Here is a 19,289-nt window from a genome sequence, read left to right as displayed (position 1 = left end):
TACAGTGTGTGTATGTGTATATATATATATATATATATATATATATATATATATATATATATATATATAGATGGATAGTGCGAAAAAGACACAAATCCCTCAAGTTTAGCCAGGAGATCAGAAACGTCATGATAGTCTATACATTTCCACAACGATCAATGCTATTTTTTCTCTAAAAAGGCATCGAATACTTTTTTTCATGCTGTCCGCTGTCACTGCTATGACCAGCTCCTGGGGTAGGCTATTGCACAGATTCAGTCCTTACAGTGAAGAAGCCTTGTCTGCTCTTAAGATAGACCTTTTTTTTTTTTTTTTTTTTTTTTTTTTTTGCCAGACAGAGGGGGTGCCTCCTTGACTCTTGAGGGGACTTTACACAGAACAGCTGTTCCTCATATTTCTTGTATGGGCCATGTATATATTTATACAGGTTTAGAATCTATCTCAAACGCCTTTTCTTTAGTCTCTTCTCATAACTGAGGTCCTCCATGCCCCCTTTTGTGGCCCTCTTTGAACCTTTTCCAACTCTAGGACATCCTTTCTATGTACTGATGCTCAGAACCGAACAGTATAAACCAAATAGGGCTGCACCAATGCCTTATAAAGTGGTAATATTACATCCATGTCCTGTGAGTCCATACCCCTTTTAATACAAGACAGTATCCTGCTGGCCTTATAAGCAGCAGATTGCCATTGCATGCTGTAAATTAATCTATGTTCTAAAAGTACACCCAGGGCCTTCTCCGCCCAGCTTTACTCCCCCTAGGACCCCGCCTTGCCATGTGGATGCCCAAACACTCAGGTTGTCCAACTCTTCTTGTAACCATTGTCCATAGACTGCACTGTACTACATAGCTTTGTGTCATCTGTAAAAATAGAGACAGTGCTCTTAATCCCATTTTCTACATCTTTAATAAATAAGTTAAATAAAAGTTGGACCCAGCACTGAGCCTTGGGGTACACCACTTTTTACAGATAACTAGTCTGAGCGACAGTCATTGACCACAACTCTGGATATGATCCTTCAACCAGTTTTCAATTCAATTACAAACTATATTTTCCAAGCCAATGGACCTGATTTTACTCATTAAATGTAGGGATAGTGTCAAACACCTTTGCAAAGTTCTGGAACACTACATCCACAGCCTCCCCCTGTCCAGACTTCTGATTTGCTTTCATGAAGAGTTGATTAATTATTCTGACGACTTCTGTCTTCAGTAAAACCATGCTGTCTGTTACTTATAATAGTATGTACAGTCACATACTCCTGTATATAGTTACTTAAGAGTCCCTCACACAATTTCCCCACAATGGATGTTAAACTTGTCTGTAGTTACCTGGGGAAGATCTAGAACCCTTTTTGATAATGGACACTACAGTAGCCTTACACCAGTCCCTTGCCACTGCGCCTGTAACTAGAGAATCCCTAAAATTTAGGATAAGGGGTACAGCAATGATGGGCTGGACTTCTATAAGTATTAGTGGGTGTAATCCATGTAGACCCGGAGCCTTGTCATGCTTTTGTTTAGTTTGGCTTGGACCGTTTCTATGTTTGTTTAGTTTAGTATATTAGTTGATGTATTACCTACATCAGCTACTCCTTTTTCCTCTCTATACACAATGCTAAATAACCCATTTAGTAGCTTTGCTTTTTCTTGATCCCTGGTTACCAGCTCTCAATTACCATTATTTAGGGGACCTATGTTTTCTATCTTTGGGGTTTTTTTTCACTTTCATATATTTAAAGAATTTTTGGGGGTTAGTTTTCCTTCTATAGTCACCTGCCTTTTAATATGTCATTTAGCTGATTTTATTTCTTTCACAGATTGTATTAAGCGCTTTGTAATTCTCAAAGGCTACACATGATCCTTCGGTTTTTTTTGTTTTTTTTTTAAATCCGCTTTGTTTATTGCCCTTTAACCAGAGCTGTAAGCCATGGAGGGGGGATCAATTTAAGGCATTTAGATCTGTTCTCTGTGGGTATACATTTTTGTTATGTACTTGCCCAATGTAGATTTACATGTCTCCCACTTAACCTCTGCATCACTATCTGACAATAGCTGCTCCCAGTCTATATCCTGAAGTGTAGCCTTTAACCTGGGAAAACATAAAATTAAGGGATTTTGGCTTCCCAATTTTTTGTTTGTTTTTCAATTTAAGCAGAATATGATTAGATTATAGTCACGATTACCGAGGTTTTAACCAACAATAACCTTTACAGCAAGTCCCATATTATTAGAGACCATCATGTCTAGCAGAGCATGCCTTCTAGTTGGATCTTCTACAAGCTGGACCATAAGTGTCCTGCAACAAGTTTATGAATTTCCTCTCCTTGTAGATGATGCAGTACCATGATCCCAGTCAATATCTGGGTAGTTAAAATCTCCAATGAAGACCACTGTACCCACCTGGGCCGCCCACTCAATTTCCTTTATACACCTAAATCCTCGGTTATGTTGGGTGGTCTATAGATTATACCAAAAAGTATTTTATCAGTGGTCACATTCTTATGCAATTCCACAAGGATTCCTCATTCTCACAAACTCCACCCATGATTTCACTCAATTTGCTTCTTCCACACACTTTCATGCCACTTCTAACATATACATTCTGACATTGGCACGAACCTGTGTGTGTGTTCATCATTTCTCTTTTTTGGGGCGGATGTACCATTTACTATTAGCTCACTTGTACACACTAGGCATTTCCTGTACTGGCAGTGATGCTGGTGTATTGGAGACAAAGGCGTGCATCTATGGGATGCTGTATACAGAACTCCCTTTTAAGCTGCTGCGAGAGACCTACACACAGAGATGTCTCTCCTCTTAGAACAAAAGGATTGGGCATCTTGATATAGCATTTGGTGTCGGAGTAGATTGAGGAAAGCTCATATACCATACTTGTTTGGCCAGTCCTGCCAACAATTATATGTGCTTATTGGCAGGACCCATTATTTCATGTAAAATACGCTTTATGAACAGACAACCCAAAAATCGCCTACTTTATCTCAGTATAAAGGTGCAATGAGATTCTACTTGCTACACTGATGACTTGATTTCAAGATTAGGTGAGACTTGTTGCTCATGGCAAGGTCCATTGTTGCTCTGGGCGTCTCAATTATTTTTGGAACAAACTGGTGACTGCAAAGTGACTGAGAGTGCCCTGTAATTTTACATCTAGTGTCTTTCAACTAACTCCATGTTGGAAAATACACAGTAGAAAGTATCAGATCTGATTCCTTCATGGACTGTGGGTGTAACTATCACGTGGTGGTGATTTTCACTCTTTGATAAGCAACTTGTTTTGACCATATGTTAAGTCAGCTTTCCTCTTGCAGTAGTGTCATTCTTTTACAGTAGATTTAACTTGCCAAGCATTACAGAAAATGTAATATCTAATGGTATGTTTGTGACCATAATAATGTGCACGACTGTAAGCTCTTCTTTCTGACTCTTCCAGGTGCTCTGTACCTAGTGTGGAAATGAGATCATGTGTTGCTTTGCCTGCCTTGCCGTTTACTAATTCTGATCATCTGTCTTGCTTCTCTTCTTATGCCTTTCATCTGCTCTGTACAGACGTCGTCTTCTGATGCTGTGCAGCCTTCGGCTTCTTCTCCTTCTCTGCAAGCTGCTGCCGACAAAAGCAAATTGGAGGTATCATTTGTGGTGTGAAATTCCCAACATGTTCATTACCCCCACCCCCCTAATTTGGATACGTTATTACAGATTACACACATTCAAAAAAATAAATCCATAAATAAAATCCAGAAGGACTTTAAACAATATACTGTATAAATAATGTAGAATCCCTATAGCAACTAGTACATGTAATGACACACATGCTGACATGTTGACAAATTAAGTTATAGTTGTCAAAATCTAGGGGAGGCATAAAAAAATGTTTGTCAAAGATTGACGCATGCAGGATCCAACATAATAGGATATATAATATTTTTGTATTCTTGTCTCTAAGAGGGTTAAATCCTAGGTAACGCACGGCAGTAAACAGGCTGTTTATTATTTTTCTTGGCACTGGGACTCTCTGGAACTATAATGTTCTTGTCCTTGTTCTGTTTGATTCCCTTGAAGTGCTTGAATTCTCTACTACTCTTGAGCTCCGCAAGAGAGAATTCTCAGTAGGTTTGTGCTGAAAGGCAGCTTCTGTCACTAGTCATCCATGTTGGGAGACAGTATGTGACAAAAGTACTGTGTTTCAGCATCAAATACCTAATCTGGAATATTTACAACTGCTGTCTACAAATTGGAGATGGGCTGTGAAATCTCACTTGCTACTAGCAGTCGACATCACAGTTCTGTTGGCAGCTCTGATGGTAACAAGTGTTCTGGTTTTTCCGGAAGGTTTCACAGGTCATAATACCCAATCCAAATATTAGCATATGAGAGCTAGGATCTTTTGGAATAGGATGTTGATCTAGGGACTTAATCCCGTTGCCATACTTGCAGTTGAGAAGGATTTTTTTTTTTTTTTTTTTTTTCCTCTGAATGGGAAGTTGACTTTTAACCTGGTGGATTTTTTTTTTTTGCGCCTTCCTCTGGATCAACATGAAAGGTTTAGAGGTTGGACTTTGATGGACTTGTCTTTATCCAGCTTTATCTACTATGTTACTGGTTAGACAACTCCTTTAATGTAACAATTTATTTTCCACTTTAAAAATAAACTTGTCAACTGGGTTAAGCATTTTAAACTAACATCTAGATAGGTCAGATTTGGCTTTTTTTGTTTTCTTTCCCCCTAACAAAATTCATGCCACCGTTGCGAAGATATTAACTTATTTCACAATGTTCAAAAAAGTAATCTGGCACACCAAGGGTGAATCGGTTGCTCTAACCTGTACACCCCACACTGCTCTATTTTGCTTGCATGAACACATTGCCAGATGAGAATTCAGCATAGCAACCTGACTTTCCAGTAAGGAAAGGGGCCGGGTGGAGTGTCGCAGTTTGGAGCAACAGAGCTGCTCTTGGTTCTCCAGATTGCTCATTTGCATATTGTAAGAAAAAAATCATCACTCAATTGCATGTTTTGAAATAAATTCATATCTTGACAACAGATGTATTAGTGTTAAATTTCTGTGTGGAGATAATTTAGTGGGTTTTGGGTTGAGGTTTGGGCGCCATCCCTGGCCAGTACGCTGGGGTTTCCTCCATGACGTATAGACGAGGCTACCTTTGCTCTGAACACCCGTGATTAATCAATTGTTATCAACCCAAGAAGTGACCGCTGGCCAGACACCGCAAATGAATGGCCAACAATGACATGCGTTTATCATCACTCCGTTAAAGCTTTAGAGAGGAACAATCTCCTCTGACATCAACATACTCTTACTGATCAACTGTTTTGTAATACTTCAATGCAATAAATTCCTCCCCTCCAAAACATATATAATTTATTTTCATTCATGACATCGACTCACAATTGAGGTTTTCTGGCGTTTCGATGGGACTCTTGTAATAAATGCGTTTTAATTTCTCTCTTACTAGAAAGAGAAGGAGAAGAAAAGGGAAGAGAAGAAAAAGGAGCGAGAGTCTGAAAAACCAGTGAAACCTGTTGCTGTGGAGAAGGTAAGGAAGATGTTGCGTGCTGGATGCCTGGAAGGTTTTTCTGTCTCTTCAGGACTTGGAAACCATACATATGCTACATAGTTCTTTTGATCTACATCCAGTTGCATTGAATTTAAGCTCATTTTGTAGTATTATCTGTACATACCTGCAAGTGCACAGTTAAAATAAATTATTCATATCCTGCAGCATGAAAAAATACATTATCCGTTCTGTTCATGGGACTGAATCTTTACAGCGTAGAGAGGAATTTATGAGCATTATGCATACTGCTGAGGGATCACTAATAGGCCATGTTGTCCGGCTGTAGTTAGTGAATGTAGGGTGCACCTTTTTCAGGTGTGGAAGAGTTAATACACAAGTCAATGCTGCCATGAAAGAACAACTTGATGGAATGTCTTCTGTCACTTGTGGTCATAACGTATAACATACGTCTAAAGCGCTTAGTGTTAAAGGGTTTTTCTGGCTTTAAAATATTGATGACCTATTCGTAGAAAATGTCATCAGTAGCAGATTGATGCCCAGACACTCAGTACCCCCCCCCCCCCCACACACACACACACACACACACACACACACACACACACACACACACAGATCAACTGTTTGAAGAGGGGGTGGGGTATTGATTTTTTTCATACAATATTTTCTTCAGGGGTTTTTTTTCTCTACTTTTAATATAAGATATTAGTGACCTTGTGATCTTCTGCATGGATTTCCCATTGGAATTAATGGGACATGGTTTATAGGCAAATATGTGCTGAAACTGGCACAACAATTTGTGTGTGAACATGTCCTGAGTTTAAAACCACGCTAGCTGTCAGCTGGCCCAGTTCTTCTAATTCCTAATGATCAATTGTTATCACCAGGGCTATCTCCACTTACATGAATATGTGACTGTATAATACGTAGTCATGTCTGGTCTGTCAGCCCATCTACAACTTTCTGCTCTGACTCAGAGTAGTGTGGCCCATCTCTGTGATACACAGTTTCCCTACAGGAGTTATGCACATAGGATATTTCCCTTTTAAGGGGGCGTTCACACTACCGTTGGTGTCCGTTATGAAGGTGTCCGTTTAAAAGAAAAAAACGGACACCTATCATAACGGACACTAACTGATGCTAACTGATGTTAATGTGTCCGTTTTTTTAACTGATCCATTTAATGGATCAGTTAAAAAAAACAAAAAACGGACACATTAGTATCAGTTACGCTGGGTTCACACCTGCGTTCATGTGTCCGTACTATGGTTTCCGTCTTCTGCATGGCAGAAGACGGAAACCATAGACCGGGTCCGGCCGTGCCCGGCGGTGAGCGTTTTAGGCTCTCCGCCGCGAAACCGGATTTTTTTATCCGGACACAGAGTAGTGCATGTCCGACTCTGTGTCCGGATTATAAAACCCGGTTTCGCGGCGGAGAGCGCAAAACGCTCACTGCCGCGCACGGCCGGACAGCTTTCTCACCCATTCAAATGAATGGGTGAGAAAGTCTCCTGCAGGCTTCCGTCTCCTGCATCTGTTTTATGCAGGAAACGGAAACCTGCAATAAGGACCCATGAACGCAGATGTGAATGAGCCCCTAGCATCAGTTAGTGTCAGTTTTTTACACTGTCCGTTTTTTCTTTTTTGCGGTTTATGCTTTCTGAGCATGTGCAGAAAATAACGGACTGTAACTGATGGCCATCAGTTACTGTCCGTTATATGTCCGTTGCCCATAGACCTCAATGTTAAAAAAAACAAAAACGGACACTTTCTGTCCGTTTTTTCAAACGGACAAAAAAATCCTGCATGTGTGATTTCTCTGTCCGCTTGAAAAAACGGATATGGTTGTTAACGGACCCTTAAGGACACAAACGGACAACAGATGAAATCCCATTGAAATGAATGGAAATTGTAACGGACACAGCTAGTGTCCGTTGCTAAAATCTTGAACGGACAGTAGCAACGGACACTGCAATCGGACACCAACGGTAGTGTGAACGCCCCCTAACTGAAGTCTGTCAGGTCTAATATGCCTGGAAAACTAATAATAATTCCAAGTAAGGGCTTTTAAGAAAAGCAGAAATACCCCGGTGGACCACAAATGGGCCAAGTAATATGATCTCAAGCATCTCTTTAGCAATATGCATATCATCTTGCAAGTGCAACGGGGATGAGGCACAATTTAATATATTCATAATGGCAGCATTCATTGTGCTAGATAGGAAGGTAACAACTCATATTGGGCGGAAAAAAAAGTGCAAAGTAGAGAGCTTTAATTCAGATTTTTAAAATATAATATTTTTGGTAAGTTCACCCTCATTCTTCAGTTTGTAATTGGATAGCATGGCATTATAGATCTATATTGTGACTAGTCTGTCGCTTAGTATTACGGCAATTTTTTGCAGAACCCCCTTTTAGAATTTTCATCAAATTCAAAGATTACCAAACTGTACCAGTGCCTTTTCTATTAGGTTTATTAGGTTTTTGCTGTACTGTTACATTTTTGACTTTAAAAGGGGCTCTACCATTGGGAAAAGTCATTTTTAACTAACCACATCCTTGCATAGGCTTTAGAAATTCTATTCCACACCGAAATTTAGTATGTAAATCGCCTCAGTGGTTTCTGAATAAGTCCGTTTTTATTCATATGCTAATGAGCTTCCAGCCAGCACAGGAAGTTCCCAGTAGCACTCATCTCTGCTATTATCTCCTATGTGTGTGTGCAAACAGGAAGCTGAGTCATCATCATCAGCAGCCTATGCTGTACACCCATAGGAAACAATAGCAAAGAGGGTGCACGTTGTATCGTGCACCAGTCTAATTAGTATATGAATAAAAACAGACTTATTCGGACACCACTGAGGCAATCTACATACAAAAGGTAGGCGTGGAATAGCCTTTCTAAAGGCTATGCAAGGATGTGGTTAGTTAAAAATGACTTTTCCCAATGATAGAGCCCTTTAAGCATCCTTCTGAAATCTATAACAATGCGATTTACTGCAGCGCTATACATTTTGAATGTGGTATTTGTACATCAGTCAGTATAGATGTTGGCCTAGCTATCCTACCTGTAATGTGCGCTGTAGAGACCAGTGACCATGCTGTGCTGGAAGTCAATCTTTTCCCCCCTCCTTTACAGATTACAGCATTACAGATAGTAGAAATTGAAAAAGTTTTCCAGCCCTTTGCCTTGTGAATTGCTGAAGTTACGCGCTCGTTTTGTGCCTAATTTAAGCTACAGCCTTGACTTGATAGAATCTTCTTGGATACAGAAGATCGGATTATGGAGCTTATTGATTTGGCTTTTGCTTTTTCATTGGCACTATCTTTTAATGCATATTTACAGGTTAATGGTATTGTGAATAGTGGTTGGCGACATAGTTAAGATGTGATGGCGCTTTCAGCAGCATTGAAGTGTGAAGAAGTAAATCAGATTGCGTGTCCTGTACTGTGAAGCAGAGAGCCAGTATTGTAAGCATCTCAAGCACTTGTTAATACATAAGAATTTAGGATGCAAGTGGTCTACAAACCTTTATTATTCCACATGGGATTTGTATATATTATATAATCCAGGCAATCATACACATTGCTTAGTAAAAGCTTAAAATACTGACCTCCTTTTAAAGTGGCAAAAGCAATACTGCTGTTGCTAGTTGTGTGATAACAAGTCCAAGATCTAGACTTTTGTAGCCTATGCCAGAGCAGGCTAAAGTAGGAATGGCCAAACACTATTATATATAATAATATATCTATATAATAATAAATAAATATATATATATATATATATATATATATATATATATATATTATAGCTCAATTTTTAATTTATATTATACAGTTATTAATGTTCTATAATTAAGTAGATACATTGTTTTTGTTGCATGTTGACTAAGACTTCACGCACACTGCCACAATTTTATCCGCAAATTGCAGATAAAATTATGGGCCCATTCTTTTCCATGGGCCCATAGACACAACTGTAGATTTTGCAGCTGTGTGCCTGGGCCGCACATTCTGGAGCGGGTCCTATACCTGTCTGCATTTGCATCTCGGCTCATTCAGTATAATGGATGGGTCAGTGAAGCCTGCAGATAATCCCCAGATGGCATATGTGACACCCACATTGCTATTTTCTCTGTGTGAAGCCTGAATGAATTAGAGGCTCTTACAGGTCAGGTATTCATAGGACGTTATCCACATGCTGGCTTTCAAGGTTGTGGCAGTGCTAGGAAAGGAAAACTATTAATGTTTCTCTTCCATTTATAAAAACATCCACCAAACCTTTTTGATGCTTCCAAACAAGAATCTTCACAGTTGTGAATAGAGCCTTACTTGCCTATTTTTTTTTTTCTTCCAGTATGATCAAATTTAGTAAATAAGCAGAAATAATGTTCTGAAATCTGCAGATATGTTTGGCTATTCCAAAGTATACCTGTCTGTTCTTATAACATGTATGAGTAAGTTCTCTATGCAATAACAATTCTGGATCAACTTTACATTGTATTATACCTCTATTTTTGCACTTTGATTTTTCTGAGAAAATTGTCAACTGGGTGTTACCCTTATGCTTTTTCAAAGAGGTGCATCAGTCTGGTGCCGTGATTGGATGGTGTCAGGATGTGTTAGGGACACCTTTCGGCCCCCTTCCCCAATTGGTAACACCTTGCTGTCAGTTTATTTATAACTTTATTGTAGGTGTTTATATAGGAAAGGCACACTAGAGTCTTAAGAAACATGCTCTAGAATTAGAGGTTGAAAAAAAGTATATGATAATGTTTTGAGGTTGATTTCCTCATTTTGCTAGGCTCTTTTTGCTATTTTGCGTATAAATTGTTCATTTGGTTTGTTACTGCACCTTTTAGACGTACTGTTGCCTTTTTCAATAACTATTTAAGAATATCAAGTATAAAATAGGTTTTAAAGTTCTCAGCAGGTTCCACTGTATAGTGAATTCTCTATCTCTTGTCACTTTAAAGTATCTAGTCCTCTTTACAGTTGGAAAGTTTGATCTTTTTATTTCCCTCTTCCTTTTTATGATCTTTGCAGGGTGGCTGGGATGTCATGTCAGTGTTTTTTCTCCTGCGGAGTTGGACATCTTCTCCCCCTTTGCGCTACAGTGGGCACATCCTTCATTGCAGGCCCCTTTTCACCAGTCTCATCATTCGTTTTTTGATAGTTGCTTCTTTTTTTCCTTTTGTAGCTGCATGTCAAGGTGAAAACACATTAAAGGGTCACGTAAGGAGCTTAGAGATGGGCGTTTCAATCTCTGAGCTATCAATATTAGACAGGGACTCCTGGGATGGCTTGAAGAAAGTAATTTTTATTTCCTCCACAGGGAATGATTTCTTTACTCTATGGTCTGTAAGAAAATACATTCTACCTACTGAGATGGCATTAACAAGTTTTTTGGGGAAAAAGAAAAGAAATTGGCTGTTAAAGTTAAAATGTAATGTTGGATGTAGAAGTATTAATAGGAGATTTGATGGAAATAGGATGCTGCAAATGGAGAGAGAACTTGAAATTATACGTGTGCTGTGCTCTGGGTTATGTTTTACTTGGGTATGTAGCACTAAATTAATAGCCGTGAGAGAACGGCACAACGTGTGTATGTAAAATAATTGTTTTGATACCGACAGTGCCGTGCCATTCCTGGTCATTATTCTATCCTTCTTTACAAATCCAACTTGGAGCGGCGGGGGATGATTTCATGTTAAATGAGATTATATGCAGTGGATACAATAGGAAAAGGAATATTTTATCCTTTTCTGTCACTTATAGAATAGTGAGATGATATTTACCATGTAGTTGGCTTCAAAAATTCAGAAGTTTTAAAGACATGATTTTTAGGCCCGGTTCACATTTGTGTTCGGGGAATCAGTTCTCCTCTCTGCATGAAAAATGCGGAGAGAAAAGCGTTGCAAGCGGCATTTTTCTCTCTGCATTTTTCACGCGGAAACCACACGGACCCCATTATAGTCTATGGGGTCCACAGGCTTCCCTAAGGTAACCACTTTTTTTTTTATGTGGATTAGAAACCCAAGAGCGGATGTGAATCAGGCCTTAGGGAGTTATGTATGCCATTATTTGATATGGTGTGAATTGTTTTGACCCAAGCCTGTTAAGTTACCGGACGCTTATAGGCATTATATTACATACTTCTACTTCTCTTTTAGCTTCTTGGATGAACGCAATGCGAGTAGATTTGGAATGTTTGTGTGATGCAGAGCAAAGATTTCCATAAGCTTTTGAGAGCTTCCCCACCCCTAAAGAAAACACTAAATTCTCAAAGGCCTGCTGATTAAATTACTTTTTCTCGGAAATGCAAGTTCTTGATCTAAAGCTTTTCTCTAGAAGGATAGTTGGACTATAAAGGTGTTAAAGGACTTGTTCAGCAGATAAAAGGTTTTGACAATAGGCTCATAAAAACTTACATGGATAGAAGAAGCAGTACTTGAACGATACCCTGCTGCTCATTTTCTGACAATGCATGGATTCTATTGTCCATCTGTTTGTTGGTCCTTCTTGACACACATGAAATGCTACTCGGCTCAGCTAGTTATTGACTGACTTTCATGGTGACACCCCGCGATGACTGCAGGTCATTTTGTTGTGACCCAACTTTACAGGTAGATGTAGTCTGTAGATAGATAGATAGATAGATAGATAGATAGATAGATAGATAGATAGATAGATAGATAGATAGATAGATAGATAGATAGATAGATAGATAGATAGATAGATAGATAGATAGATAGATAGATAGATAGATAGATAGATAGATAGATAGATAGATAGATAGATAATTATGTAGAATTTTTCTCTCCAACCTTTTTGTCCATGTGTGAAAGGTACTGATTTATAGAAAAATCCCTTCCAAACTCTATTTATGCTTATGTGAATAAAATACCTTTTTGATGCAGACTTCCAAAAAATTCAAGACCCTAAGGAATATTCTTGAAGATGAAATCTTTGTGCTGGGAATATACCTTGTCCACTGGTTTTGTAGCCCTGAATAAATCTATGCATTGATAAGTCGACTTTATTACGTTGACCTTGATTATGGTGAAATTAGTGCCCGCCTGACTTCGCTGTGCTTCACATTACAGAAATTGATTTCCAGACCAGGAGGCAGTTTGGTAGAAAACATCTTTAAATTAGCTTTCAAAACATGATTAGATTTAGAAACAAGAACTGGAGTGGAAAATTTAATACTGTCTGAATAGCATCTGAACTAAAGTGAACACGACTATTCCATTTGCTGGATCTAAAAGTATTTTTCTTCCTCCTACAAAGGTCAGTTAACTTACTAAATACCTTACTGATTGTGAAGATAAAAAGCATATTCTTTATATTTCTAATCCAAAAAAGGTAGCACATTTCCAGTTTGAAAAATATATATTGAGAGTGTGTTCACACAGAGGAATTTGCTGCAGATTTGGGGGCAGATTTCACCCCGGAATCCAGAGCAGATTCATCACGGAATCTGCCTCCCTTTGTTTTCAAGGGGAGGCAGAAATTGCAGCAGGAAGCAGAAAACAGAAGCGTCCTGCTCGATCTTGCTGCAAATTCATGGCTCAAAATTCCCTTCTGATTAGGTCCATTCATCCAGACCTAGTCTGAAGCGGGATGCCACGATGGACTCCTGATGCACTACATCGGCATCCCATTGTGGCTACACCACTGCATAAATGTCGGTGACAGAAAATGAAAAAGAATTCCTCTTCATTTTCCGCAGTGTGAACAAACCCTGATTGTGTATAACATATGATTGCGTTGTTGGCTAGATCCGCTGACAAGTATGAGCAGCTCCCATTGTTCCTTGTCCACCATTTAGACACAGGTAGTTTCTTTCTTACATATTCCTGTTTCTGCCCAGACAATTTCTAGGTATTTGGCAGATGAAAACTTGGTGTCACGTTGCCCATTGTTTACTAAAATTGATACCTACCTGGCCTTACCTACTGGTGATCTGTTGGCAATTGACATACTTCTTCCTCATGCACACCAGTGTACCTAACTCCTTTTGGGGGGCATTTTTAACAAGATGTATCCAGTATTGCAAGGTATAAGCAGCGGATTTTACGCATTTGTACCAAGCCAATTTAATGTTGTGAAAATCTTGCAAATGGCATAATCCCAATTTCTGCAAAAGCATTGTCCTATTTATACCCGGTAGCTTACCGGTATTTTTGATATATGTAATGTAGTTGCCATGCCTTGTAGTCGTCAGTCATTGAGTAATAATTCAGTAATGGCTTTAACCAGGCAAGTATCTATATTGCCATTCTTGTGTTTCCTTACATTATTGTAAAGTAAGAAACTGAAGGCTGCCTGAAGCCTTAAGACTGTTGTGTGACTTCTTGAATATCAGCATTGTTTATGAGTTTATTGGCTTCGACAGCGTTTACACTGACCATATGCCCTCTATGTTGTTTTTGTGATTACGATTCTCAGGGCTTTCTTTTATTCATTTCTATTCTGTGCTCTACAAATGGCACAGTTGTGCAGCTTAGTAAGCCTAAATAAGTAGGATCAATAATTATTTGCTTGAGGATCTAATGGAGACATGAAAAACAAGACCTAGTGCTCTTTTCAGTCTAGGCGTCTGAAGCTTATTAGAGAGTTGACAGAGCTGTCTCCGCTACAGAGCATTTGCCTTTGACTGGCTGGAACATTCAAGCAGACGGGTAAGCATGGCCTAGTTTTTTGGAGGTTGTGTTAACAATGTTTGTTCATATATGTATTAATGAGTTAACCTTTCATGATTAAATAACATTTGATAAAGCAAACCAGAATAGGTCTTGTATTCATGTTCTTATCCATTGGCAGCCTGTGAATAGACAAGACTGTTATCCTAGGATAGACAAATGTTGCATTTTTTAAAATTTTATAATATTTTCAAAATTGTTTACAAATTTAAATGTGGCTGTGTATGTGTGAATACAATATGCAAATATTACTGTTAGGGTTAGTTCACACAGGGCGAGAGGGGGGCGGATTATGACGCCGAATCCACCTCAAAATTCGCCCCCTCACAATAGAGATCTATGTAGACCACCAGTGTCCTTTTTTCCGTGAGCGGTTTGTTTCCGCTCATGGAAAAAAGAAGCAAGCTGCCCTTTCTTTAGGCAGATTCCACGACTGATTCAGCCACAGTATCCGCCTCGCGACAACACCCTCCGGACTAGGCCCTTAGATAGGGTGTGTGTGTAACCTTGCTTTGTACTGATGAAGGTCAAGAACCCAGAAAGGCTGGTTGCAGATTTGTCTATCTGTTTTGACTTATATGAGTTAATTTTCATACATTAGGGTAATAGATAAAGCAAAATATGTAAATGTCAAAAAGTATTTGGAAATTTACCAAGTAAAATAAGTCAGCATTCTGGCATAATTTTCCTTGAACCACATTTATTCTGGAACTTTTTAGATACTTCTAAGTCTTGCATCAAAAAGAGATTTGGTTTTGTGGGGAAATTGGTGTGGTCTAAATTGTGCAATTGTACCAAAAATATGCTCAATTTTGGTATGTTTTTCAGGCGTAAAGTAAGCTAATAGCAGGTTAGATACTGATAAAATTTATCAGTTGTGTGTTTTATGAACCTAAGGCCCAGGTCACATCTGCGCATGAGATTCCGTTCAGGTAGTCCACTTGGGGACCCCCGAACAGAAACCTAGTCCACATAAAAAAGCGGTTACCTTAGGAAACTCGTGGACCCCATAGACTATAATGGGGGTCTGTGTGGTTTCAGTATGAAAAATACGGAAAGAAAAGTGCTGCTTGCAGGACTTTTGTCTCTGCATTTTTCATGTGGAGAGGGGAACGGAATGGCCCAAATGCAGATGTGAAGCGGCCTAAGGGTTGGTTAACATCTGCTTTTGTATTCCGTCTGGGGAGAGTCCGCATGGAGACCCCCTGAACGGAATACAAATGCAATTGCAAGCACTGTGCAGTAAAAGCACACGGATCCCATAGACTATAATGGGGTCCGTGTGCTTGCCGCACGCTGCCCGCCCGAATCATGCAGACAGGAAGGTAGATTGGGAACTACTTTCCTGTCTGCGCGATCCCTGCGGACATCTGACGGTAAGCACACTGACCCCTTTATAGTCTATGGGGTCCGTCGCTTTTTTACAGCACAGTGCTTTGCACTTGCGTTTGGTATTCCTTTTGGGGGGTCCCCATGCAGACTCCCCCAGACAGAATCCCAACGCTGATGTGAACAGGACATTACTCTGGTAGCCTGGTGCCTTGTCATTGGATATGAGCTTGTATTTTTAGCAGATTTAGTTATCACTCATAATAGGATTATTCACAGTGGGTATGAATGAAGTTAGAGAATATTTCAGTATCCCATTTTAAATCTGTAAAGAGATGGTTTTATGATTTATCATATTTTGGATCTGCTATTCCTATGTCCATTTAAATATGTGGATAAGATACTATTACAATATGCCCTACTGATGAGTCAGACCCACTAAAATGGAATGGTCAGGGCTGCATATAATAATCCGCAACAACATATAACAGTAGAAATAATGTCTCTTCTATAAACGTTAGCTATTCTAAACTTCAATTAACTCTGTGCATGGTCCATTAAATTGCTATCGTTATTGTCTAGATAAAAAAAAGCCTGCACGTTCCAGATGTTTTCTAAACATAAAGATGGTTTTACTCCCGAACCCTGGGAAGATCTGTTTCACAATGTTCCTGTTTGTGCATGAAACAAGGCTCCATATCTTAACTACATTTGGAGTCTAAACATATTGCATTTTGAATGAGAACTGGGATATTTTCTGTTTTTCTAGAATATTTTATATGTACTTTTCTTGTCCACAATTATTGGAAAAATGTTTTGGCTGCAAGCTTTTATTTTTCTACTATTATTTGTAGCGATTCCTTTGTATCTTTCAAGGAAGCACAATTCCTTCTACTTACTTCCTGATTACCAAGAAAAAATACATTTCTTGCGTAAAAGAAAATAACTTGCATTATGGGCCAGCTAAGCAAAGCGTGTTATGATTGATGATGGCCTGTCCTAAATTAACCGCAAAACTTCTTGAATTGTCTGAATTTCTTGCAAGTGAATCTGTACAATGATTGGAATATTCCCAATGAAATTCATTTTAATACCATATAATGAGACTGACTGCTCAGGATAACACTTATTGGTCATACCAACATCATAATGCAAGTTCCCAAAATTGGCAGGGAATTGCTAAAGGGAACCATGTCTAAACTGGAGAATTTTGCATGGCTATGTTATTACTGTAACACCACCAACCTGAGACAAAATGGCAGAACTGTACTTTGCCTATAGCAATCCACTTTCCTGGTAGTAAGTGTCTCTCAGTACTTTATCCCTTACAGTAGGTCTAAATTGTGCAACAGTGGACAGTTAAATAAGAAATATGAAGCCTATATAACACTAAGGGCCCCTTCACACAGCGTAAGCGCGCCGCTCATTTAGACGCGTATACACGTGTCCGAGCGCAGCGCTTCAAAACAGAGCCCATTGATGTCAATGGGAAGCGCCCGTATATCGGCATATACGCGTGCTTCCCATTGTATACGTGGCTAAATGAGCGGTGCGCTTACACTGTGTGAAGGGGCCCAACAGGCAAAGAAATAGGATCTCTGTAATGCATGAATAGAAAAGGATGGTGATAGTAACTAGATGATGGAACAAACTGATGATGAAGATGGTATAGGGAACAGATTATTAAACAAATGGGCAACAACAGATCCTGGCTCTAGCGCTTCCTGAATGTTTCCCTAATTTTGTCATAGGGCTGGGCAAGTAATCAAAACAGAATGTCAACGCAGATATTGTGCAAGTCTGTAATTTCGGTTATTACAATACATGGAACTGAACATGTCTGAACTAGAACTGCTATTATACTCTATGGTCTCTTCAGACTCCAGGGTATAGTATGTGGTGGCCCAATCATACGGCATCATGATGCATTGTTGCAAATATCACAAGGCTGTATGACTCTACCTGTCATTGGGCCTCAGTGGTCCCTGAGGTCAGTCAGAGGAGACCCAAAGAGAACAGGGAATCATGAAGAAGCCCATGATAGATGAGTGACCCTAGTTTTTTTGGCAGTTTTTATGTTTGCTCACCTCCCGTGATCCTCTGCTTATTCTACTCTGCAGTCTTGAGAGGGTGAACCTCGTGAGATTCGCCTAACACTCTCCTCCTATAGACTCCCAGATGTCAATACAGTTGGCTATGAGGTTGGATTGTGATGGAAGGGGGGGGGGGGGGGGGAATTGGCAGTTTCTTGCTGTTGGTTCCCAGGCTACAACCCATTTCTCCTTTATTATAATGTATCCATGTAGATGTGACCGTTTCAAATGGATGTGTCCTAAATAACTGTTCATTAAAGCTAGCCCTAAATCTGTCCCTAATCACTGACACTCGCTGTCCCTGACAATATTCCTAGTGGAAATATTAATCTGCAAGCAAGAGAGCGTTAGGACACAAGAAAACCCAAATTACAGGATTATATTTAACCTCTTTACTATCTACCTTCCAAAAACATTTGATGGTTTTCCATTCACAGAGCCATATGAGGGCTTTTCTTTTGCTGGACAAATTATACTGCCTAGTGGTACCATTTAATATTCCATACAATGTTCTGGGAATCTAGACAAATTTCGCAATTAAAGGGAATTAGAGAGAAACTGAATTTGCGCCACTTTCTTATGGGTTTTGTTTTTTCATCATTCACTTTGCAGCTAAAATAATGTTACCATTTGGAATAGAAAAAAAATGTTACCGTTGTTCTGTTACTGCAATTACAAATTTATATAGATTGAGTGAGGCATCTAAAAGGTTAATACTTGCTATAAAAATGGTCTCTGATCATGGACATTGCTGCCGGCTCATGCTTAAATACTAAACATCTACCTTAATGATACAGCAAATGTCTGAAAGGGGTTAATCTTGTAGTTTTTAAGGTAACTGAAGTGTTTTATCAAGTACCTTGCTCTATCTATCTTGCGCTGTTTGTCAGATATAGCTGAGTGTATCCACTTAGTACTTACACTGCATTAGGAACACTACTAGACTGGACCAAGAGAATTACTGAATTAAACATGCATGGCACATGCTCTGTCCAGCAACAAACAGGATTTTTAAAAGTCTTAAAATTAAGATTTTTAAAAGAGATTTGAAAAGTCAAACCCTTCTCTGAAAATGAGTTAGGGTCCCATTACCAGTCACATGACTGCCACAGCAACAAACTGATAGGTTGTAGATACCAAAAGAGCAGAACTCGTCCTGTTCATAAGTTATATGGATGCCAATTGATATGAATACTTGCCTTGAAATTACATCATTGTTGATGTGCTTTCAAGTTTAGCTGTTAGTTCCTTGGCCATCGGGTCACCATAAGAGTATTCGGCAAAGAAAATGAATGTTTGGTATGAAAACACATAGAGCATGTAAAGGCAGTAGATCAATAGGTTCAGTATTTTTCTGAAGGATTAAAGTCCCGCCCTAGTCCCTGGAAGTCAGCAGAATACAGGTGCCAGTTAGACTGCCCGCACTGTCAATGGATGGTTGTCAAAATTCTTTTTGCCTCATTAAGCAGTGCACAATATAAAGTATACCAATGACCACAGGTAGTCTTAGGGATGAAGGGACAGCAGTCTTGTTCATTGTGGACCTATTTGTGCCATTGCTGTTTCTTAGTCTAAACTTACAGACATTACAAAATTACTGA

General features: G+C 39.2%; 1 protein-coding gene across 2 annotated transcripts in view; it reads left to right on the top strand.

The window, feature by feature from the left end:
• SMAP1 (small ArfGAP 1) overlaps positions 1 to 19,289 on the top strand; it is a 151,994-nt gene that overhangs the window by 69,161 nt on the left and 63,544 nt on the right. The window contains exons 5-6 of one of the 2 annotated variants that reach the window (XM_075268358.1): positions 3,573 to 3,650; positions 5,499 to 5,579. In XM_075268358.1, the coding sequence (XP_075124459.1) occupies positions 3,573 to 3,650; positions 5,499 to 5,579 (159 nt within the window). The remainder of the gene's footprint in view (positions 1 to 3,572; positions 3,651 to 5,498; positions 5,580 to 19,289) is intronic. The other variant, XM_075268359.1, reaches the window with a different exon arrangement.

This window comes from Leptodactylus fuscus, chromosome 3, assembly GCF_031893055.1.
Source record: "Leptodactylus fuscus isolate aLepFus1 chromosome 3, aLepFus1.hap2, whole genome shotgun sequence".
In the NCBI taxonomy this organism is placed as follows: domain Eukaryota; kingdom Metazoa; phylum Chordata; class Amphibia; order Anura; family Leptodactylidae; genus Leptodactylus; species Leptodactylus fuscus.
Note: the sequence above shows the minus strand (reverse complement) of the source record. Positions and strands in the feature narration are given on the sequence as shown.